A 26,429-nucleotide genomic window follows, 5' to 3' on the forward strand; every position below is an offset into this window, starting at 1 on the left:
GACCCCAACCAGGGTTCAAATAGAGAATGGACAATTCCACAAGCAATCCATCTAAGGTGTCCCTTTTGACATTTCGGAAATCCGGGCACAAGTAAAGATATCACTATGAATATGAAGGATACACTAAAATGATTACAGATAAATTTAAAACCAAAAACTATAATAGGATAAACAGGGAGATCCTGAACAAAGAATAAAACTATCATCTCTCAAAAATAGAAACTATACATTTGACTGCTTCCCTCTCAGTTAATTTGTTTTGTTTGATTTTAAGGGTTTTACGGCACTTGCAACACATTTAGGTTATATCAGCGCCAGTAAAAAGGAAGAAAATTGGATAGAAAAAAAAAACATTCTAGATGTATAGTTAAAAGGCCTTGAGGAAAAAGTAAGACATAAGGGAAATGGTTCAAATAGGGAACAGATACACTTTCCAAAAGCACACTATCTGGGTATTTAATTTGAGATTACCTGAAAGTCTCACCCAGACACCAGCACAAGATCCCACTAAGAGGAATACACTCAAATGTTTACAAATATGTTAAAAATTAAACCAAAAAAAAGTACATAACTAAGATGATTTACAAGGAAAAAAATATCATCTCCCAAAACTATAACTATATTCGATACAGGAGGATAGAAGACAGAACAAGTACCTCCCTGCCCACTATGGGAGGTCGGGAACCTGAGCCAGCCTCTCAGCTAAAGAACCCCATCAGGACATGGGAAAAACTGAACTCAATAGAGAGCAACATGGAAAGAGAAAACAGATATATGGGACAGAAAACACAGAAAAAAAAACCCTCTTCGCACACAAGGTACAGTGTCTCATTGTGTTGGAAATTCTGGTCCTGATGTGTCTTGTGGTAAGGCGTTTTAGACACATTAACCCCCTGGACTCAAGTATGAATGAGCACCTGACTAAAGGCAGTGACAGGTATATTATGTAAGGGTGTTCGTACAAAAAGGATGCCTAACAAGCGACTGATACTGTATGAAATGGAAATAAGGATTCACATCACATGGCCTGATGGGGAAATAAATGATACATTGTGAAACGCACTGAGTATGGCAAATCCTAGGAAATACGTAATATAAATGTACATATATATGTTACAGTGAATGACATAATCAGTCGGATGGTGAAAAGGTTTGAACTGAGATATTGCCAATATTAGTTAGAAGGTCAATTTTTTATCAAAAATGAGTTCTTATCATAAATGATTAAATCAACCCGTTTTTTGTACATCTTTGGGAAATATCAAAGCTTAATTTCACTTCTAATATTTTTTTTTACAGCCAGTCAAGTAAAATTCCCCTCATATCAAATAGCACCATGGAATTCAGTTTGAATGCTCAGCATAAAAATTACACTGAAGTGAAACATGATGTTAAGAAAAAAATCTCAGATTCAAAACATTTTGACAATTTGTGGGTCATTTTAATCAGCCAATATTTGAAGTTAAAAGTTTTCTGAAGAGAATATGAGAAAAAAAAAAGAAGTTTTGTAGGTGTTTGTTTTTATGGATTTTTATGGCGCTCGCAACACATTAAGGTCATATCAGCGCCAGTAAAAAGGAAGAAAATGGGATTGTAAAAAGTTGTAAAAAATTTTTTTTGTAGAATTACAATTAAAGTACCAAGAAAAGGTAAGACAAAGGGGAACTGGGAACAAATAGGAAATTGGTGTAGATTTCAAAAGCATACCATCAATGTACTTAGTTTGAGATCACTAAAAGTCTCATCAGAAAAGTGAGTGGAGCAGGCACTTATGTTGGTAACAACAAGATATGAAGTGAGTAGAAAAGTGCCAGAAGACAATAGAGAATAAAAAAATTTTTCGCGGCGGTGGTGGGGTTTGAACCTGCGACCTTATTGGTACGACAACTCCGCCTGGCAGGTGAGAGCGTGGCTCTACCGTGTGAGCTATCCACGAACACAAAAATATTCGTTTCAAACCCAAAAAAATTTTTTATTCTCTATTGTCTTCTGGCACTTTTCTACTCACTTCATATCTTGTTGTTACCAACATAAGTGCCTGCTCCACTCACTTTTCTGAATTAAAAATTCACCCCATACACCGGAGCATACTCAATGTCTCAATCGTTTCTATGTTATATGTTTGTGATGAGAATATTGGCTATTAAGCTTAACTGCTGGTCAAAATTACTTCGCGATGGTGGTGAACGAATCGGCGATCTCAAGAAGTGGGTGAGAGAGGGATCTAGAAATGACTTTGGGTTTGAAACGAATATTTTTGTGTTCGTGGATAGCTCACACGGTAGAGCCACGCTCTCACCTGCCAGGCGGAGTTGTCGTACCAATAAGGTCGCAGGTTCAAACCCCACCACCGCCGCGAAAAAATTTTTTATTCTCTATTGTCTTCTGGCACTTTTCTACTCACTTCATATCTTAAAAGTCTCATCCAGACACAAGCACATGGCCCTACTAAGAGGAATACACTCAAATGCTTACAAATCATATATAAGACATAAACAAAAGAAAATACAGTGCACAACAGAGAGATGATTTACAAGGAAAAAAATATCTACAAAAACTAACATTCGACTGTTTCCCTCTCAGCCAGGGTCAGGACAAAACCAAGTAATCTCAATCCAAGACAATGGCAGAAAGCATGTTGGAAAACAGATATAGGGGGATAGAAGACACAGTATGTACCTCCCTGCCCACTATGGGAGGTCAGGGACCCCACCCAGCCACCATGGGAAGACTGCGCTTCATTACTTGAGGTAAAAGGTAAAGGGAGTTAATAATAATAATAACAATAATAATAGTAATTTAATAATAACAAAGCATATCTAAAGTTTAAAATGAAGAAGAGGGAGATAATCTTGTGACATGTGAAATATTATAATTCAATTACTTTACTGTTTTAAACGAGAAAAATCAAAAGAATCAATATTATAACTATGAGTATCGTCTTCTTTCATGGAATATTTACTCTGTACAGGAACCTTTTTTTTTAAATGCAAAAATGAACAGTTGAATAAATGATGATGATGACGATATCAAAGAAAATAATAATAATAATAATAACAATGATGATGATGATAGTAGTGAGGGTGGTGATGATGATCAAGCTGAATATATTTAGAAGCTGAAGTGTATTACTTTGATATATACACAAAACACACACACACAGACACATACACACCAATGAATAAATAATGTTCTAATTTCATCAATCATTTTATATGTATAATTGTGATGAGTGTACTTTTACTTTAGCTACAAGGTGATTCTAATATTTTCAAAAACTTAAAATGAAAAATGGTTAAATAAATGATTATAAAAAAAGTGTAGAGTTGGAATGGTGACCAGTTTGTCACATCACTGACTAAAAATAAAAACTAGACTGTAGGCAATTAACTCCCTTAACTCTCTCCTTACCAGCTATTTTTAGAATTTCGCCTGAAAATTCACTCCCACCCAACACAAAAATAGACTTTTCTTACTCAAACACAAAAGTAACAAGAGAGCTCTACAACACAGTGTTTAGTATTTATAGCTGTAATCAAAGCATTTCTTTTACATGTTGTCATGTACAAGAGAAATCAGAATGAGACAATTGTCGGGTGCAGTTGCATCGTAACGAATGTGACGATTTTCCTATGGGTGGTAAGGAGGGGGTGAAGATGAATGTGATGATTTTCCTATGGGTGGTAAGGAGGGGGTGAAGATGAATGTGATGATTTTCCTATGGGTGGTAAGGAGGGGGTGAAGATGAATGTGATGATTTTCCTATGGGTGGTAAGGAAGGGGTTAAGATGAATGTGACGATTTTCCTATGGGTGGTAAGGAGGGGGTTAAGATGTGCCGTTGCTCTTTCCTTTACTAATGATCTGATTTCAGTGCTTGTGACACTTACAGGTGGTTGATGTGCCACCAGTACTGCCGTTATATTAAAGAACACAGTTTGTGCTATTTGATTAACATTGCATATACTGTGTTTTTTAAAAGCAACGGCAGTGTAGGGGGAAAAAAATAATGAAAGAAGTTAAAAGATTTAGGTGAAAAATCTGACCAAAACAAAACAAAACAAAAACGAACTAGAAAATGAATACAAATGAAATAAACTTATTCATTCATTTGTTAAGGTCGATCTTACATTGACTGTGAATCTAAATGACTGAAAGTCATATTTCATTGGGACCATACTCTAACTTACTGAAAATTCAAGGTAACAAATTAAGGAGCAGGCACTGGTACCAGATGATAATATAAAAAGGTGTAAATAAAAAAAAAAAAGTGCCAGACAAAGCAGAATGAAAAATACAAAAAAAAAAAAAAAAAAAAAAAATTTTTGTTAAATAATCCTGCCTCGACTAGGGATCGAACCTAAGACCTCCTGGTTATTGGTCAGGTGTGTTACACTTACACCCCAGAGTTTACCCGACAGTTGGAATGACTTAATACAGTGCAACCTCTGGATAACGTCAACCCCTGTATAGCGTCATTGACCATTGGTCCTGATTTTTTTGCTATATGTTATTAGTAATAAAAAACCCAAATGTGTCAGTGCATGACATAATCAGTCGGAAGGTGAAAATTTTGGATTAGCATTTTCTGAAAGAATACGCTCGCCAGAGCATTTTAATCTTTATATGAAGTAAATTGGGTGATTTTTCATGAAGTTATGGTCAGATGTATGGGAAAGGTATCCAGCAACTTTTCTCAAATTTCATACTTTTTCAACTTGACTAGCTGTAAAAAAATATTTAGTAGTGAAATTAAGCTTTGATATTTCCTGAAGATGAACAAAAAGGGCTGAATTAATCAATTATGACAAGAATTCATTTTTGATAAAAAAATGACCTTCTAACTAAACTTGGCAATATCTCAGTTCAAACCTTTTCTCCATGAGACTGATTATGTCATGCTCGCCGACACAAATAACGACATACATTTGAGTAAAACCCCTGTTTAGCGACATCGTTATCGCAATAATAGGCAATTGATACCTGTCATCGACATCTCATACTCAACTAAAAAAAACCTGCATTTTCCCCTCCCAATGAGATGCTTTGTTACCGACCAATCAGAACACATTAAAAAAAAAAAAAATTCCCTTTATTCATCCCATCGGGGCATTTGCCTCTGGGTTCTATTCCAAGGCAAGGCTGGAATAACCCAGGCATCAGCTGCAGTTTGTTTTTTTGGTTTTTAAGGGTTTTACGGCGCTTGCAACACATTAAGGTCATATCAGCGCCAGTAAAAAGGAAGAAAATGGGATAGTAAAAAGTTCTAGAATTACAATAAAGCATCCAAGAAAAGGGAAGACAAAGGGGAATTGGTTCAAATAAGAAACAGGTGTAGATTCCAAAAGCACTCTATCAAAGTACTTAGTTTGAGATCACTAAAAGTCTCATCCAGACCAAGCACAGGTCCCCGCTAAGAGGAACACACTCAAATGTTTTACAAATCATATATAATATAAAGAAAGCATAATACAGTGCATAACAGAGAGATGATTTACAATGAAAAGAATATCATCTCCAAAAACTAACTATACATTCAACTGTTTCCCTCTCAGCCAGGGCATCCGGCCAGGACCAGGACAAAACCCAAGTAATCTCATTCCAAGACAAAGACAGAAAGCATGTTGGAAAACAGATATAAGGGGATAGAAGACACAGTATGTACCCCCCTGCCCACTATGGGAGGTCAGGAACCCCACCCAGTCAGCTGCAGTTCAGCACCATAAAATGAGCTATGGCGAGGTGACTTGCTCAAGGCCACACAGCATAATTGCGGATGATTGAACTCAATACCTTTCGGGTACGAAGCAAAGGCCGTACAGCTGAGCCATGTTGCCCCATGTTTACTAAACTGCGTGGAATCAGCACTTGCTAATATGGAACCACAGCAAAAGACGTTCATCAGTGGATGGAACTCTCAATTTTTTTTTTCTTCTAATATCGCAAGATGTAGATCTACTAATTTTTAAGTGCTTCTAAATTTTGGTGCACTTAAATAAAAATTTCGGTATTCAAAACTCATCAGCAGTATTGCATGGATTTGGTGCTATCATATTGGCGTTCGAGCACTGTTTACAATCAAAACAATGACAATACACATGGAGTGTGAAAGTGTAACTGGTATACCCTTTGTAAACAGGAGAAATCACAGTCTAACGTTGTTGAGACGTGCCTTCTCTTAGACACTCATCAGCAGTATTGCATGGATTTGGTGCTATCATATTGGCGTTCGAGCACTGTTTACAATCAAAACAATGACAATACACATGGAGTGTGAAAGTGTAACTGGTATACCCTTTGTAAACAGGAGAAATCACAGTCTAACGTTGTTGAGACGTGCCTTCTCTTAGACACTCGTCCGTGCATGGCACTGTTAATGTAATCACTGGTCTCACCATACCCCATTTTTTTTCATCATCTTGAAAACCCTGGAGAAACGACATAATTTTCCAGTCCCGGGCGATGTCGTTATTCAGGGGTTGTACTGTACTTATATTCTATACAACGCTTGCTTCGCATCGTGTCTTTGTTCTCATCCTTTCACATTCAATGTTTGTTTAATATGATTATGATGCAAAAGGAGGAATCACAGCAGAAATTCTGACCTTTGTGAATAATATAAGCATTAAGTCATCCCATCTATCAGATAACCCGTGTGGTTTCACTGTACTGATAGCACGTCTGAGTGAAATCAGGAGTTCTGAGATTTGATCCCCAGAAAGTTTTTTTTTACTTGTATTTTTCTTTCTCCTCTGTCTGGCATTGAAAATTCCGGGGCATACATTTTCCCACCATAAGAGGGGCGGGGGGAATTTCCACTCAATATAAATTACTGAATTGACTTCATTTACCGGCACTGTATGTGATGATCGAAAACATCATGACTAATAAACATAAAACACGCGTCCATTTAATATTACAATCACAATTTCTTACAAACATGATTCATTTCATAATATTAATGAAAATAAGTGACCAACTGACTCAAATCATTGTTTTGTCCAGGTGATTTAGATGCTAAAAATGATATGTGTATTAACTCTTTCAGCGCTTAGGCTATATTCACATTTCCGTCACAAAATAGCTGACACCTGATTGTGGCAGCATGAGAATGACAAGCTAAGACAAAGCAACATTCGAATTTGGTGCAAAATCTCAATTAAAATACCAAAGCAACATTCGAATTCGGTGCAAAATCTCAATTAAAATACCCCCCTAAGGCCAATTGAATGTTCTGATGAAAGAATTGATACCATAGGTTCAATTTATAGTACTTTTGTATAAAGTAGGATTGGATTACATTATTGTCTTTGCCTTTCAAGACTGGCCGCACTGTGCGGCCATTGGCCAAAAGAACAGATTCTGCTCTGGCTGCACAGTGCGGCCAATGGCACTGAAAGAGTTGAGGAAAAAAAAAGAAAAAAAGAGAGAGTTGGAATGAGGTTTATGTATTATCAAGAAGAATGAATATAGTAATTCGGGGTTGCCAATTCAGGAGGTAAAACTTTACATAACTGTTAAGCGAATACATCCGATATTAACTGACCACTATCTGACCGTTGAAATCCAGTAAAAAAGACATTTAATACGTACAATTTGTCATTCAGCAGGATTGGAAAATATACCGAAGGCTTTTCAACAGACTGAATTCAGTAAAAACAGGGAAGATTGGCAACCATGGTAATTTCTTCAAAGTCACCCCCCCCCCCCCCCCCAAAAAACAAAAATAAGTTTATGTTTCCAGTCAATCCGGCACCTGGTTCATCCCAAAATATGTAATACCAATTTATTTCAGGTGAAAGGTCACATAGATATAGAAATAAAATTAGGCAGGTGACATCCTGAAAGATTAGAAATCAAAGTTTTGTTCTGTTTAAAGATTTTAAAAAAGAAAAAAAAAAGAAAAGAGAACAACTGAAATTTATGTCCCTCGAAAAACTTTTAGGTCATACCAGTGAGCAGCACCAGTAGAAGAAAGGACAATGGTTGAATTTTAGCTTTCTTATGTTAAAAAATTTTTTAACAATTTTAATATTAAAAACATGAACATTTATATAGCACAATTTCCACTATAAAAAGCGCTTTACAAAGAAACAACAGATCAAATAAATACTGAACGAGATTGAGTGTCATGATGGAGAATATATTTGTGACTTGTAAACTGGTATTATCTCAGGGTCAGCCAGATGCAAAAACAAACAAAAAATAATAAGAATAGTAAAAATAAAAAATATTTTTTTGAATTTAATGTCAAAGTTTTATCAGGGTAAGAAAATAAATTTCCTGTAGTTTTAAATTGACTACAATCCTTCTTAATAAAAAAAAACAAAACAACATATCAAGGTGTCTGAAATTCCAAAATTTAGGAATTTAAATTGAATATTAAGTGTCACCCCAATATAATAGACCATGCTATCTTTAAGCATGTCGTCATAAAGCAAGCTTTGGACTATAGCATGCTAATTGCCTCTTACCGAATATTTGCTATAGATACTATACGTCTTTAAGTATGGTAACTTCGACTTCAGGCACGTTTTGCTTCAAGACCGCATCTGATTCCGATTGTTAATCGCCATTGTTGTCCATTCCCTTTCATGGCCCTTTGAACAAACGAGTCTATCACACATATATATATATATAATTCAATTTTAAAAGAAAATTAGAAGACTTTACCTCAATTTTGAACGGATTGAATGATGAAAAAAACAAAACATCCTCTTTCAAAATATCATCATAGTGAAAGTGAAAATAATCGGACGCAGTCCATTACTTTTTTTTTTTTGAGGGGCCGTCTATTTGAGGGTTATCTATCTATCAAATCCATTTTCAGCACCTACTCACCCCAACATAACACAGTTTATGTTTGTTTTTGTTTTTAAGGGTTTTACGGCGCTTCCAACACATTAAGGTCATATCAGCGCAAGTAAAAAGGAAGAAAATGGGATAGTAAAAAGTTATCGAATTACAATTAAAGCACCCAAAAAAAGGGAAGACAAAAGGGGAACTGGTTCAGATAGGAAACAGATTTAGATTCCAAGAGCACACTATCAAAGTACTTATTTTGCGAACACCTAAAAGTCTCATCCAGACACAAGCACAGGTCCCGTCTAAGAGGAACACATTCAAATGCTTAAAAATCATATATAATACGTATACAAAACATAATACAGTGCATAACAGAGAGATGATTTACAAGGAAAAAAATATCATCTCCCAAAACTAACTATACATTTGACTGATTCCCTCTCAGCCAGGGTATCTGGCCAGGACCAGGACAAAACAAAGAAATCTCATTCCAAGACAATGACAGAAAGCATGTTGGAAAACAGATACAGGGGGATAGAGGACACAGTATGTACCTCCCTGCCCACAATGGAAGGTCAGGAACCCTACCCAACATGATCAATTGAACTTTGAGAGCGATTCAGACAAACTGTGGAACAGATCATCTTCATGCTGCTCTCAGATGAAAATCAAGTGAAAATAGAACAACAGCTGTTTAATCCCTATTAAGCACACCTATCCCCCCCCCCCCCCCCCCCATACACACACATAGTTTGGTGTGTTTGGTGAAACAGCATTATTATTGTCTGTGTCAAGACTCAGATTAGCCTGTGTGATCCATCAATAAAATATGTGTGCATCCGTGCCATTAAGTTTACTTACCAAAAATGTCAGATGCCTATTTTTATTTATTTTTAAAATAAAATTTCCTCTTTCCATCCCACCTCCCAATATCTAAAGGGTCAGGATCATAGGCTAATCTAGTCCTAGTTCATAGCCCATATTTTCTTCACTGTGTCTGTAACAAATAGGCCAACTTTTGACTCAATTTTCTAAGCACATTGGGATACTTAACTTAGATATCTTAGTGCCAGAAGGAAGCCAAAGGTCTGGTTTAAAAGGGATAATATTGTCATTCAATAACCAATCTACAATCAAATGTAAGTCGTGGAAAAACAGCTTCTTGAAATAAATATCAACATACTCAGCATGACATAATATGGAAAACCATTATAGCACAACAATAAAAAAATATTACAGAATGATGGAAAAACAAACAAACAAACCTTATTCCCGATTTAAAAAAAAATAATTAAAAAAAAATTATACTAATAAAAAACAACCTCTCCAAATATTAAATCCTGTGTCCACATCAAATACGTTTACAAGTTATTTTTATCCTGTCATCCATTGAATCAAAACAATAATCGAAGAGTCCTCAGATGAGTAGGTACAGTGATTTTGGAGATACTATTTTAGGGGGGGGGGGGGGGGGGGGGGGGGGGTGTGAAGCTCACATTCATTCAGTCCCCAGAAAACCTGACCCAGCATCCCTACAAGGAGTCACTCAATTACTACTCCATAAAGTTATCCACTCATCCATCCATCCACTCCTAAAAGTATGGCAAATATTCTTGTCCTAAAAAAACGGTAAATTTGCAAATTACAACAATAATAATATGGCCTTTTCTATCCACATCCTCAATTACAGTCAGAAGTCTTACATTTGTGTACATATTTGACAACTGTCCTGTTGTGTAGAATCAGCTACTCGTACACATTTATCCTGCAATCAATCAATCAATCTTTCAATCCATCCATCCATCTATATTTTGTTAGTTTGTTTTTAAGGGTTTTACGGCGCTTGCAACATATTAAGGTCATATCCGTGACAGTAAAAAGGATAGTAAAAAGTTCTAGAATTACAATTAAAGCACTCAAGAAAAGATAAGACAAAGGGGAATTGGTTCAAATAGGAAACAGATGTAGATTCCAAGAGCCATTTGATAGTCAAAGTGCTTAACTTGAGATCACCTAAAAGTCTCATCCAGAAACAAGCACAGGTCCCCACTAAGAGGAATACACTCAAAAGTTTACAAATTATATTTAATATGTAAACAAAATATAATACAGTGCATAACCAGAGATGATTTACAAAGAAAAAAAATATCATCTCCCAAAACTAACTGTACATTTGACTGTTTCCCTCCGAGCTAGGGTACCCAGGTCAGGGTCAGACAAAACCAAGTAATCTCATTCCAAGACAAAGACAGAAAGCGTGTTGGAAAATAGATAAAGAGGGACAGAAGACACAGTAAGTGCCTCCCTGCCCACTATGGGAGGTCAGGAACCCCACACAGCCATCCATCTATCAATTGGTAAACTAACTCATGCCACCATTAAATAAATAATCCTTTTTATATTTTGATCAATTATTCCTAAAAACCATCAACATTTTAAACAATTCTTTCAACCAATATATCAAACTCCATATTTTCACCAATTCACACAACTGTCAATCTCACGATCAGAATATCATTTGAACAATCGATCCACCAGTATTTTAATCAATTCTTTCTTATATTCATTCCACTCAATCAACCTATCCTTCTATCAATCAATCCACCAATCTTTAGTTCAATTCAACCAAATACTCACTGATAATTCAACCAATCCTCACAACATGCGATACAATCAGTAAATGTACCATTCAATTAACCAATCCATCAATCTTAAAGATCAATTTTACCCAATACTTACTGACGAATTAACCAATTTATACAATCTGTCATACAATTAATCAATAATAAAATAAATAGTATTCCCTTTATTCATCCCACAGCGGGAAATTTTTCTCTAGGGTCTATTCCAAGGGAAGACTGGAATAACCCAGGCATCAGCCGCAGTGCAGCACCGCAAACTGAGCTAGGGCGAGGTGACTTGCTCAAGGCCACACAGTGCAGCGGCGGGTGATCGAACTCGGTAACTTCTGGGTACGAAGCAAAGACTGTACCGCTGAGCCACGCTGCCCCTATTAATCTATCATTCAATCAAGCAATCAATCAATAAATCATCCATCAATCTTTTGATCAATTCCACCGATTATTTCAACCAATTCATACAACCTGTCATACAATCAGTCAATCCATCAACCAATCACTCCATCAGATCTTTCAATCAATTCATCCGCCAATTCATCAATCGATTTCATCAATCCTTTAATCAAATTCATGACTACTCTCCCTCTGTTTGACTGTGGTAGCTGTAGACCCCCTTCCCATGTCATCATCTCCTCTGCCTTGATTGACTCGAATCAAAGACTCTGTGTTGCCGGTTTTCGTCAACCTGAAGATACACAATAGATAAATAATCAAATAAATAAATAAATTTTTTTTTCTAAAATAAAAAAACAGATAGATAAATAGATAAATAAATAAAAAATAAACAAATGAGTAGATAAATAAATAAATAAATTTATAAACTACCAACACTCGATGCCATCAACTTACACTTCTTCCATCTCAATCTCCTCATCGTCGCTATCCACAGGGACCTGTAGGTAAGGATTATCACTGGTAGGTCTGAATTTGTATCCTGTCAGTGTGAAGAAGCAGAGGAGGAAAACCTCTGCAAACAGATTACGCATCCAGCCGTAGTGGAACGGGAGAGTAATCTAGAGAAATAAAAGGAAAAAAACAAAAAACAAACTATTATTTTCATATTCACCTATAATGAAAAATTACAGTGCAGCACAAGAATCTCAATCACGTAAATCTCGAATGCATATAAATTCCCAGTTTTAATCCCTTTATTTTAACTGTACTAGCAACACGAAAATATCGAACTCTATCAGAGGCTAACACGGAAATTTTGAATCAAATGGACATTAACTCTCACATTTGTTGATAAAATTGTTTTGCCTTACGTTTGTATTGAACGGAAAACAAAACCTCTGATGCTCTCTCTGATATGAGGCCTTAAATGTATTAGTTAATGTGTTAAGCATGCATGTGTGGAGTATGAGAGTGTGTGTGTGTGTGTGTGTGTGTATAGAGGATGTGTGCGAAATACAGTAGAACTCGGAAATAGCGAGTTCGACGGGTCCACTCCTGATTACTCGCTATTTCCGAGTTCTCGCTATTCCTGAGTTGCCAGGAAAGGTCACTCGGCCGTACAAAAATATGGAAAGACAGTGTGTGTGTGTGTGTGTGTGTTTGTTTGTGCGTGTGTGCCGCGCATGCATGCAAATGACTGTGTGTGGATAAAGTGGGGTGAGGGCGGGGTTGAACGGCCTTCGTTAACTACGTAATGATGGCCACAGGTTGAAGTTGATCCACCACTTCCATTTCCATCAAGATTTCGTGTATGTGTGTGCGAGTGTTTGTATGCACTAGGCATGTTTGATGAGGTAAGCAAACGCATCACTCAATCACTGACCCACTGAAATGATGGTTCCATGCTCCCCTCTCTCGCTGATCGTGTCGTTCGTTAACGAATGCGACTCGCGGACCGATGCTGCGAAGTGAGGCATGTTGACATGTTGGCTGCCAGTGCTTACCTCGCGCACAAACACACACACCCAACCCCCACCCAAATTTGTTTCGCCTACTATGTACTCTCGACTAGGCAACTATGTAATATTACTCGTAACGAAAAATAAGAAAAGAAAAGAAGCTAGGCTTAAAATATTTAAATCGCCCTTGTCTGTTGTTTTGCTTTACTTCGTTCGAAGTCCTAGGCTGGGGCAGGAAATGCTCGTTATTTCCGAGTTGACCTCTTTTTCATACTCGCTACTTGCATGCTAATTTTATTGACCCAAATAAGAGAAAAAAACGGGGATTTAGATTTTACTCGCTATTTCCGAGTACGTTACTTTCATGTTCTACTGTATATTTGATCAGTGTCTGATGCATGTGACGCCTCACGCTAATATGTACCAGTACCAGCGAGGCAATGATGACATGAGACTGTTACTGTAATTGTATTAAAATCAAAGAAGTGATTATAGGTGGGGAAAATGGGGTGAGTATAGAGGCATGAGAATGTTAATTGAGGAGTGGTAGGAATGGATTCTTAGGTTAAAGACAAGGCATGCTAAGTGTGTAATCCACAATGGGACGTGCTGGCTTTGTCTTCTTAATATATACTACACGTCAAGGGGGAGCATTACTCTACCTATTATTGAATGAAACAAGTCGCACTTAAAGCTACACCTGATTATAATGGGTCCTCATTTTGTTTTTTGTTTTTTGTTTGTTTGTTTGTTGCTTTAGGTCTCTTCCAACACAAATGAGGTTATATGAGAGACCGCTGAAACAAAAAAACAAGCAATCTAACAAAAATAGTACAAATGTAAATCAAAATCATAACCTAAAGATATCATAAGCTAAATTATAAATAACCAAGAACAAACAGGCAGAAGATTTACAGAAAAAAAAATATCCCCTGTCAAAAATACAATCACAAACCAAAGAAGCAGGATAGGCTAGTAAAGAGAAGAAGAAACGACATCACTATCGGATCGTACACCCATGCGAACATCATAGGTATATGATTCAAGGGTGATGCTCCCATCCAACCACCCGCTGGTCCTCATTTTCTCACCAAAATCAAAAGTAAATGATTACATGGCCATTAATTAACAGGGTTGTCTCCATCCAAATTTTTTTTTTATAATGTTAAATTGCCTTAAAGGAGTCCTGTCTCATCCTTCAAGCAGAGAAGCCAACTTAAAATTTGGCTCACAGACACCACGCCGAGGAATTTCAATGCTGAAACAGGAATTTCTTCATACAAAATCTCTATCTATTTAGAACAATACGATATGTAAACACAATTCAAATACCATCCCAAAGTCCATTTTTTCAAATTAAGTAAAACTCCAAAACCAAATGGTTGTAATAGTGGTAGTAGTGATGATGATGTAGAGGTGGTGGTTGTTAGCAGAGTAATGGTAGTGATAATGAGGTGCTTGTGGTTGTAGTAGATGTAGTAGTGATGATGTGGTGGTCGTTATAGAGGTAATGATGATGATGATGGAGGTGTGAGTTGTGGCAATTTTTTGCTTCAGACTGGATTTTTTTCTGATGAAATGACTTTCGGCATCGCAGCTTCACATTAATTCAGTGTTGATATTGGTCTAAGACCCAGCGCTGGCAACCCTAACTGAAGAAAAGGTGTAATTTTGAATGGAAAAAGGGTGTAATTTGAAGGAAAAGGTGTAATTGTGCAAAAGAAAGGCATTTTTAATAAACATATATCACCACAATCATCTGCAATTGCAAAAGGAAGACTCCTCTCCAAATTAATTTGGTAAGGGCTACTATGCCCAAATAAAGCTTCTGGTTTAGGCTTCTGAAGACAAGATAAGCTGGAAGTGGATCATGAAAATGCAGCTTTCTTCCGTTTTCAGTGAGACAAGATTCGGGACGAAGAAAAAAATTGCTTAAACCACCCACATGACCTTGATGACGAAACAAAGGCGTAATGTGGAACAAAAAAGCATAAACACGTAATTTGATTTTAACAGCGTAATAATACGCCTTTTTGGCATATAGTTGACAGCTCTGAAGACATCTTGTAAAGCACTTGAAGCACGTTAAGTGGATAATGCACATATAAACGCACAATTTAATAATGATAATGATGGTAAAACTTTAATGTCCCCAAAAAATTTTTTTTTTCAATTATGCCCTTTCACAACAGCACCAGTACACCCCATTGCTTAGGCATTCCATGAAGGAAAATAGATAATCCACCAAACAGGATGTCTGATGTCAAAAGGAATCACCCATGTTGTCCAAATTGAAGCAAACTGGTGGTTAGTTATCTTGCCCAAGGAAGAAAAAAAAAAGTGCCTGAAGCAGGGCTCAAACTTGAAACCTTCTGGATCACAATCAGGGGTGAGAATGACTGGTCACAAAAAAGGAGGAAATTTTTCATCGTGAAGATCATGACCCATCCATGCGACCATAATCTATAAATTTGAATTTCACTAAAATTTACTGAGATGCGATCCAAAATTTGTCTCGCAGCAATTTCTAACACGACTCGGTGGAATTTCAAAAGTTGAAAGTGTAATTACAACATTTGGTGGTTGTAGCAGGGATGATGGTGGTTGTGTAGTAATAGCAGTGGTAGGGATGATGTAGTAGTGATTCTAGTAGTAGTATGGATGATTATGTGGTGGTGGTTGTAGTAGCTGTGGTAGGAATGATGATGTGGTGGTAGTTGTAGTAGTAGTGGTGGTAGGGATGATGTTGTGGTGGTTGTAATAGTAGTGGTGGTAGGGATGATGGTTTGGTGGTGGTTGTAGTAGTGGTGGTGGTAGGGATGATGTTGTGGTGGTTGTAAAGTAGTGGTGGTAGGGATGATGGTTTGGTGGTGGTTGTAGTAGTAGTGGTGGTAGGGATGATGTTGTGGTGGTTGTAATAGTAGTGGTGGTAGGGATGATGGTTTGGTGGTGGTTGTAGTAGTAGTGGTGGTAGGGATTATGTTGTGGTGGTTATAGTAGTTGTGGTGGTAGGGATGATGGTGTTGTGGTGGTGGTTGTAGTAGTAGTGGTGGTAGGGATGATGATGTTGTGGTGGTTGTAGTAGTAGTGGTGATAGGGATGATGGTGTTGTGGTGGTTATAGTAGTAGTGGTGGTAGGGATGATGGTTTGGTGGTGGTTGTAGTAGTAGTGGTGGTAGGATGATGATATGATGGTGGTTGTAGTAGTGGTAGTAGGGTTGATGATGTGGTGGTAGTTGTAGTAGATGTGGTGGTAGGGATGATGGTTGTAATAGTAGTGGTGGTAGGGATGATGGTTGTAATAGTAGTGGTGGTAGGGATGATGTGGTGGTGGTTGTAGTAGTAGTGGTGGTAGGGATGATGATATGATGGTGGTTGTAGTAGTGGTAGTAGTTGTAGGAGTAGTGGTGGTAGGGATGATGGTTGTAATGTTGTGGTAGGTGACGTTGAAATGTGGTGGTGGTAGGGATGATGGTTGTAATAGTAGTGGTGGTGGTAGGGATGATGTGGTGCTATTTGTAGTAGTAGTGGTGGTGGGGATGATGATATGATGGTGGTTGTAGTAGTGGTAGTAGGGTTGATGATGTGGTGGTAGTTGTAGTAGTAGTGGTGGTAGGGATGATGTTGTGGTGGTGATTGTAATAGTAGTGTTGGTAGAGATGCTGATGTAGTGGTTTTGGTGAGTGTTTTTTTATTCAGTGATGATAATAGCAATTGTCAAAAAGGAGGAACCTTTCTCAGTCTATCGATCAAACACAAGCAAAGAAACCTAGTAGTTATTCAGCTTATAAATACAACCCAAGAATCTCTCAAATTTAAAGCCATAGTCAAAAGGTAAAAAGGAAAAAGATTAAACTAAGCCAACCACCATTGCTTTGTTCTAATATATCATCTCTATATACCAGATGATTTAATGTGGTTGCGAAAAAAAGAAAGAGAGAGAGAGAGAGAGAGAAAGAGAGAGAGAGAGAGGGGGGGGGGGAGGAGGAGAGACTTCTTTACCAGAATAACTTATGTATTGACCTTTTGAATTCTATATCCAAAAAAAAAATGAAGACGAAGAAATGAGAAATAGAAAGAAAGGCAAAGGGGGGGGGGGGAGAGAGAGAGGAAGAGAGAGAGAGAGAGAGAGAGAGAGAGAGAGAGAGAGAGAGAGAGAGAGAGAGAGAGAGAGAGAGAGAGAGAGAGAGGAGAGAGAGAGAGAGAGAAGAGAGATTTAAAAAGCAATAGGTACCTACAACAAGGGGAAAAAATCCAGACCCATTTGTCCCTCCCCTTCAACCATCAACTAACTAATCAAAGAACACTACCTACTGGTCTTCTGTGTCTATTGTGACATCTGGTGCCAAACTGTCTGGCCCAACGTCATAAAAACGGGACCGTCACTAAATTTCACGAGACTGAGCACAGGTGTCAAAATATGACATATGACATAATGGTGATTTTGTGGTTTTGAGGAAAATGTTTGACACGGCAAATTTGAAAAAGGAGGAAATGTGATGGGATGGGCGGAGATAAACTACCATTTAGGCGTAAATCCGCCTTTAGGCGGAAGATTCTCAGCCCTGACAATGCAATGTCTTAATCACTTGGCCACTTCGTCCAAGGAAATGGAAATTCAATTTGGTTCACAATGATGCAAAAATAAAATATAATGATAGTAAAGTGAGTGCATATAACACATCCACATGCACACAACATCCACACTTGACCCTTGAATGTATAACTCATCAATCGAAAAGAAACAGAGCAGAGAAGAATGCATGAACAGATAACAAAACTATAACTTACCTTTAGGAGGTAGACAATAATTCTCGTGAAGTAGATATAACAAACAACCTACATGGGAAAAGAAGAAATGTGAATATCAAAAAAGTACATAAATAAATTAAATGAAACAAACATTGACTAAACACACAGTGGTTTCGATGACTCTGCATAACAAAGTCTTATTTTGTAACAAAATCATAAGACCATTTACCACGGTCAGTAACTGGATGGTTGACAACGATCATAAACCCCTGGCACCAATGTTGTGTCCTTGGGTGAGGAAGTTTACACACATTATTCCCTACTTGACTCAGGTGTAAATTAAGAACCTGCCTACAGGCATTAACGTAATGTAAAAGTAGTCCTTCGGAGCCATTTGGTCCACAGAGCCAGGGTTTATCCCAGTTTCTATAGCGGGGAACGGACAATAGCAATTGCTTGCCACCCTTTGAATAGGAGGCTAGTCTATTGTAAAGTACATTTTGCCAGATCTAAAAGACCCAGCTACCCAGTCATGGCTTGGTGGATAGGGAAGTCCAAAAAATAAAATCTCGGCTTCACATGGGCTCGATCTGGGTCCTTTGCTTGTGAAGCGAGGATTCTACCAACTGAGCTATCGGGATATAAAACCGCTAATACAAACAAGGATGCCTTAAAGGCATGTATGAAATGGAAATTTGGTTCTGCTGGAAAGAAGGAATGAAAGCGTTGAGAAGCACACTGAGTATAGAAATCCATGGAAACGTGTCATATAAATATTCATATCTATTCTATCACATTCAACAAAAAAAGAAATTTCGTTTATATTTGTTTAATCCCATACTTAATATTAGAAAAAAATTGTAATGAATTTTTGTTTTTAATTTTTACAAAAATAGTTCTATGCTTGAAAGGAACCATTATACACATAAAATGAAACCAGATCTTCATTTGTTTTCTACGCCATGAAAGAAATTGCAACTATTGCCACATAGCCCAAGCAGCAGGGGATTGAAAATAAAAATTCACTTCGGGGAAAAATTCCAAGATATAACCCAGGCATCCGCCGCAATGCAATCACTGTATATGGAGCTAGGGTGAGTTTGTACCTTTTGGGCTCAATGTTAAGACCATACCACTGTCCCAAGCAGTAGGGCTTTGCCTTGGTTTCTAAGGTCTTGAACAGACAGCTGACCTACCAAAGGCAACAACCAAACAAACAAAATATTACCCCCCCCCCCCCCTTCTGCAACCTTCAACCACCTTTGCTCCATTACCTGAATATAAAAAAATCTAAACAGCTTCAGCTTGTTCAAATTGATGGCAGCCTTCCCGTCAGTCTGTGAAGCTTCCTGTAGGTGGCGTATAGACCTGAAGCAAAAAGCACACACAATATAAACATTGTATATCTATTATTAAATGACAGGCATTACCATTTTTAGGCAATGGTCTCCGATTAACTTGTAATGAAGAAAGGGAACATAATCATGCCTCTTGACCTGAATAGTCATTGTCAGTAAACAATGGCTGTGATTGATAAACTAATCAAACTACACGGGTATTACAATCGATGGTTACATTTAAGTTCTTGGTAAATCGTGCTGAAACAAAATTATGTGTAATTATGTATATAGTCTACATATATATTTTTTTGGTGGTCCTTCAGAGCCACTGGGCCCACGGAGCCGGAGTTTATCCCAATTTCTATAGCATGAAATGGACAATAGCAATGGTTTGCCATCCTTTGGATAGGATGCTAGTCTATCGCAAATTACTTTCCACCAAATCTAGGTAAAAGTAATATAGATCAACCCCATTGCCCTTCACTCCTGCTTCTGAAGAGAGAGAGAGAGAGAGAGAGAGAGAGAGCGGTTTAAGTCTGCTTGAAAATATAATTGATTAAAACAGACCTGCCAACAACTATGAAATATTTGTAGAATTACAGAATTTTGCCTCCGATTTCAGAGGTTCATGAGCATCTCTATGATATGAAAACTTATTGAAAATGAAAGTTGATGCCAGAGTGCATAATTTTAAGGACTTGGAAGTGTTATCTTAATCCTTACGAAGGTAAATTGTTGATCTATAAAGTTAACTATAGAGACTTCTGTTCTTATTTCCTCTCAACTATGAAATTTTACATAATAAAGTTCTATTATGTATGTGCATGCGCGCGTGAGAGAAAGAGAGGAAGAAAGAGTAGGAAGAAGTGAAATATCTGTGGAATATTATAGTTATCATATATAACCTATATATAAGTGTAACCAAATGACAAATTGCCATATTTATGGACAATAAAGATCTATTATTATTATTATTATTATTGTTATTATTATTATTAATATATTATTATTATTATTATTATTGTTATTATTATTATTATTATTATTATTATTATTTTATTATTATTATTATTATTATTATTATTATCATTATTATTATTGTTATTATTATTATTATTCTTATTATTCTAAATGTTTAACTAGGTAGGTTTGGTTAAAAGTGACAAAAACAAAAATCTAAAATTTCTGGTCATAATAAGTTCAAAATCTCATTTTGAACATCTGCTCATCCTTACAGAATACACAGTTGGGGTCACATATATGACAGGGAAAAATGGGTCACATATATCTGAAACTAACCATATGACAGGGAAAAGGATGGCAAAGCAACACAGCAGATCGACTACCATGAAAATTCTGTTCCACAACGTGTAGGACGACGTCCCTTCTTCGCTTTCTTCCACTATCACCCAGGCTACATTAGCAAGGATCTGTGGTTTACATGGAACAAAGGCAAGGAATATAAATTTTTGCATGATGATAATAATGGTGATGATAATGATGATGATAATAATAATAATAATAATAATAATAATAATAATAATAATAATAATAATAATAATAATGATGCGGTGAATGATAATGAAAATAAAGAGGAACAAGAGTGGAAGGATGGAAAGGAAAAGGGAGAGGAAGAAAGGGCAAAGGAATAAAGGAAGCGGAAGATGAGTAAAAGGAGGAGGAGAAGATGATTGTAAGTAACAATTAATACCAAAAACACAGAACACAAAAGTAATACTTTTAAAAGACTCAATTACCTACAATTGACGATACATTCACCTGCCAAATTTTAACATACACCACCAAAAAAAACAAAACAACTCAAATTTAAAAAAAAAAAAAAAAAAAGCTTATTAGTAATAGCTTTATCAGCTGCAACGTTAACACACTTGAAGAGGCATGACAACGAGGAAGAGTTTCTTTTCCTTGTCGGAAAAGACGTGCTTGATGAAGGCCCATCCAGCTCCTATGAGAAGAACTGTCACAAACATCAAGGCTCCTCTAGTCCTGAAACAAGGGTAGATTTTAGGTCATTCAAGCACCAGTAAAAAGGAAGAAGATGGGATTGTAAAATAAATTCTAGATTTACAAATAAAAGCACCTGATGAAAAATAAGGCATAAGAGACTAGTTCAAATAGGGAACAGAAGTAGATTCCAAGAGAAAACTATCAACGGTACAATTATTTAAAAAGACGTTCTTTGGAGTCATCTTTTTGGCAAATAAGGCCAGAGTTCTTCCAAGTTTCTGTTATGTTAAACCGACAGTAACCAGTTGCTTGCTACCCTTTTCAAAGGATGCAAGTTTATCCCAAAATTATATCCAACAGATCAAACAAACCCAGCTACTCAATCACCTCTGTGTGGATAGAGAAAACTGTGCAAATTGCCATTTCTTAGGGTATACGGTACCATGAAACCAACTCAGACTAAGGGACCTCAATAGGTCATGTAGAAGGTCATACCACTACAACACAGCGACACACTAAAGCAAGAGAGGGAGGATATTAAATTGCTTTGAATGCTGTGGAAGAGCACTACATGTGGTCAGCTGATACTATGATGATGACACGACAAAGGCAAAGATGACGATGATGTTATTCATGCTGACGATGATGTTATTGGTGATGATGATGATGATGATGATAATAATAATGATAACGAAATCATTGATGCTGGTGACTATGATGTTAATGACAATAATGGTGACAGTGTCGAAGATAATAAAGGCAAATGTATAAAAAATAACAATCTATTACTTACAAGTACACGATGTACCACAGAATGGCCCAAGCATCCACGTGTATTCCATTCTTTTGTATCATGTACATGTTGATTCCATGGAATAGACAAGACACACTCTTCACAAACACCACCACCAACATGAGGTAATGGAGCTTGTAAACACCTTCTCTGAAAAGGAGAACAGTTTTTAAAAAATAAAAAGTCAATTTAATCTCTTCATCTTTAAAAAAAAGTTCAGTTAAAGTATTGAAGAAAATTGAAAAAAAAAGAAATATAATAATAAATGAGACATTTCTTTATTTAGACAGTATATAAACATAATCTCTATAAAATTTACAATTACCATATTATTCCTTGGTGGTATGATCTTTGTTTCTTACCCACAAGATGCCACCACATTCAAAACCCCCTATGCCCTAGTTCACTTTTGTTGCTGGTTATTCCAGTCTTCCCTTAGAACAGACCCTAAAGAAAAAAAAAAATTCCATCAAAAAAGGAGTGAAGGACTCGCTAAAAAAATCACAAGTTTTATGCTGAAATCATTATACCTATCCCGATATCTAAAACATGGATAACTGAGTTTTGCACTCCCTAAACTAAACTTGTCTGGTGAAGGCAAATACAATAAGTCACGATTAAATCCTACATGTATTAACTCACTCTGCTTTTCTCAACACAGAGAACCAAACGCATGTGAGGGTCATAAAAACTACACAGAACACAAAGTACAGGACAGGGATGGGCATCTCATCCGCAGATAAATAATTTCCATTGTTGTCTTCAATGATCTTCAGCTGTGGAGGCAGAAAGGGATGAGGAGTAAGATTAAAAGCTGCCAATTTAAAACAGTTCTAACAGTTTTATCAAAAAAAGATGTTGAAGATGAAGCAAAGAAAGAAAGAAAAACCCCAAAACTTTCTACCACTAAATTGGAAAATCTTTAATGTTTTTACAGTTTCCCTAACGCATAGGAAAACCTTGACAATGTATTTATTCTCATTAATACCAAATTGGAAAATCATGACAATACCATTTTTACTGGTTACTACCAAATTGGAAAATCATGACAATACAATTTTTACTGTTTACTACCAAATTGGAAAATCATGACAATGCATACTACCATGTTGGTAATCTCGATAATAAGTCTGGCTATGTGATCTTGTGGTATGACACTCCGTTTCTGACAGAAAAGTCCAGGCTTCGAGTTCCGCTTTGAGTGACGCATAATGGAGTCCTTGGACAAGGCTCTTAACTCACATTCTCTCATCATAATCAGGTGTAAAACGAGTACCCGGTCATTAACAGCTATGTCCCTGTTTGTAATATCGCCTAACGGGCATCATGCCTCGCCCTACATATTAAGTATTACTGATGGTTTGAGATCCCGTGTAAAGTGATGTGAGCATGTTTAAGGAATATTGCACTTTTTGAATTTTCAGAGCTTTTTAAAAAATTTTTATTTTAAACCAAAAACTTTGTCCCCTGATATAACATCTTTTTTTTTTAAAGAGAAGAAAATGAAAAGGAACAAAACTCCTTTTTCATAAAAAAACAAAACAAAGAAAACCACTCTGATTCGAGGATAAACCTGAGTTTGAAAAATGTGTGATAAAGATGTACATATATAATTATACAATTTTTGATTGATATCAGAAATTGTATTGATCAAGGAATACGAGGTCTTTACTCCAGGCTAATAAGTTACAAATTTTGGTTTTTAAAAATTCCAACTCAAACACCTGATTTTCATATCTGTAAGAAAATTTAGCATACAAAATGGTAAAATTATGGAATAGAATGCCATAAATTGTTTGTTCGCACATCATCGACAACTGTTCAGATATCACTTTTTTATCTGACAGTTTAATAGGAACAAAAGAAGAAATGGGCTGTATTGACAAGAAATTATTCATCATGCATGATTGTCTGATTCAATGTGATTAGGTCCACTGCTAAAAATTTTAGACCAAGACAGAGGAAAACAAAAAACCAAAAAAAATAAATAATAATTTTTTTTTTATTGAGGAAGAGAGCGAGGATTACTTAAATGAGAGGTGATTTAGATATCTTTTATATACAAAAGGTGATAAAAAAATTCTAGACCAACAAAATTTACCAATCAAGTATCTTAAATTTTAAGGGGGAAAAGAAAAAAAAAAAAAGGGGGGGGGTTTGAGAATGAGGGAAAGAGAGAAATGTGTATGTGTGTGAGAAAGAGAGAGAGAGAGAGAGAGAGAGAGAGAGAGAGAGAGAGAGAGAGAGAGAGAGAGAGAGAGAGAGAGAGAGAGTGACAGACAGACAGACAACACAAAGAGAGAGAGAGAGAGAGTGACATCAACATTTAGAAAATAAAAAATAATAAAATAGTAAGAAACACTACCCACCGTTAAATTGATGAGTGAGTCAATGCGTAGACAGTTGTGGAAAAACAGGTTGTATAGACCTTCCTCTTCAGATGTCTGAACATGGACCAAAAACTGTAAAGAAAAGAAATAGGATTTTTAAAAAGCGAGCTGGGGGGGGGGGGGGAACAGAGAGAGAGAGAGAGAGAGATAGAGAGAGAGAGAGAGAGAGAGAGAGAGAGAGAGAGAGAAAAAGAGAGAGAGAGAGAGAGAGAGAGAGAGAGAGAGAGAGAGAGAGAGAGAGAGAGAGAGAGAGAGAGAGAGAGAGAGAGAGAGAGAGAGAAATATAATAAATGTTTTTCTTGGTCTACCTTTACTCTTTTTACCTTTTATCTTTCCTGTGAGAGCAAGATGTTCAATATATTTATGTCAATTTAGGTGCCCTAAAAATTGCATTTGTCTTTTTCTTATTGCACGAATAAGTAACCTTTTAGTTTCAGCTTGCTCTAATACTTCTTCATTAGTTTTCTTCTCTGTTCATGAGATTCTTAACATCCTTCCAAAAAACCACATCTCTGCTGCCTCTAGTTTCTTTCTAATGTTTTCTGTAATTATCCAACTTTCACAGCCACATAATAATACTGACCATACATTGGCGTTCAAAACCCTATGTTTTGTTGTCAGTGAGATATTGTGGTTTTGATAATTAGACTCATTTTATTAAAACTATCTTTAGCTATTGCAATTCTTCATTTTATTTCTGTGCTACTGCCATCTGAAGTTATTATGTATCCAAGATATTTAAACGTCTTAACTTGTTTTATCGTTTATCCTTTGCCATAAGTAACATTGATTTCGTTCTTTCTCTATACACATGCATTTGTTTTTTTCATTCAAATATAAACCCAAAACATCACTCTCTGTAACTACTTTCTTCTAAGATATTTGTAATTTTCATTTCAGCACTGAGATTATGCATATTGTATCTGTAAACCTATTAGCGCTTAGAGTTGGTTTTGATATTAATCTATATAAATTTTCAGCATTATTATTATTATTATTATTATTGATATTCTCACCACTGATCTTAATGCCTGGACTATCTCCTAAAGTACTAATAATTGTTTCGCTGTAAATATTAAAAAGGTCTGAACGGTCTGGTGACAAAACACATCCTTGTCTAACACCTCTTTTAATTTGTTTATATTCACTGAATTTCTCCTTCAATCCCGACAGTTGCACTTTGATTCCAATATAGGTTTCTAATAATTCTTTGATTTTTTTCCATCTAAGTCTAGTCCTAGGATATTAAATAATTCACCATGTCTAACTTTATCAAATGCCTTTGAGTAATCAATAAAACAGATAAATAGGTCTTTCTGGACTTCAATACATCTTTCCATCAACATTGATAAGGTGAAAATAGCATTTCTTGTCAGGGACAAAGCCAAACTGAGTTCTTGATATCTCTGGTTTTAGAGATTTCCTCATTCTGCTCATTAGTACTCTTAAAAGAATTTTTTTTGAAGTGACTCATTAGACTAATCTTCGGGTAAGTCTTGTATACTACTAGACTATTCCCCCATATAATTTTAATAATAATAATAATAATAATAATAATAATAATAATAATAATAATAATAATAACAATAATAGTTTCACTTACATAAGATTGATAGACAGCCATGGAATCTTTGAAGGTCATAGTCATAGGGAGACTGGTGACCAAATCTTTGGAATCGTCATCTGTTATCACGGGTACCACGTCCGGTAATGCTTTCTGTGTCGACGAAGCCTGTATGAAGAGTGATTTGAAATCGTTAAAACTTAAGCAAAATCATGAAGGGTCACTGATAATAATAGTTCAAGAATGACTTAAAAAAAAACAATAAACAGTACCTAATCATCAGTGTCTGCATTTTATTGTACAAGAAACATGAACTTTATTGAACT

The 26,429-nt window shown here is 36.3% G+C and overlaps 1 protein-coding gene across 4 annotated transcripts in view; it reads right to left on the reverse strand.

Annotated features, from left to right (window-relative positions):
- Positions 1-1,419: 1,419 nt before the first annotated feature.
- LOC144979887 (protein GPR107-like) overlaps positions 1,420-26,429 on the reverse strand; it is a 40,576-nt gene continuing 15,566 nt past the window's right edge. Inside the window, exons 8-18 of one of the 4 annotated variants that reach the window (XR_013646788.1) lie at positions 26,143-26,271; positions 24,519-24,611; positions 22,792-22,925; positions 22,150-22,299; positions 21,278-21,395; positions 20,688-20,818; positions 19,323-19,416; positions 18,088-18,135; positions 12,293-12,456; positions 10,643-12,128; positions 1,420-1,539 (exon numbers count right to left, since the gene is read on the reverse strand). Coding sequence is in view for 1 of the 4 variants with exons in the window: in XM_078927132.1 (XP_078783258.1) it covers positions 12,002-12,128; positions 12,293-12,456; positions 18,088-18,135; positions 19,323-19,416; positions 20,688-20,818; positions 21,278-21,395; positions 22,150-22,299; positions 22,792-22,925; positions 24,519-24,611; positions 26,143-26,271 (1,188 nt within the window). In the remaining 3 variants the exon portion in view is untranslated. Of the gene's footprint in view, positions 1,540-2,780; positions 5,822-6,893; positions 9,519-9,944; positions 12,129-12,292; positions 12,457-18,087; positions 18,136-19,322; positions 19,417-20,687; positions 20,819-21,277; positions 21,396-22,149; positions 22,300-22,791; positions 22,926-24,518; positions 24,612-26,142; positions 26,272-26,429 lie in introns of those variants that run through there. The other 3 variants (XR_013646789.1, XR_013646787.1, XM_078927132.1) reach the window with 3 other exon arrangements.

The sequence above is a fragment of the Berghia stephanieae genome, chromosome 9 (assembly GCF_034508935.2).
Source record: "Berghia stephanieae isolate SIO BIC M18660-M18661 chromosome 9, UCSD_Bste_1.3, whole genome shotgun sequence".
NCBI classification, from domain to species: Eukaryota; Metazoa; Mollusca; class Gastropoda; order Nudibranchia; family Aeolidiidae; genus Berghia; species Berghia stephanieae.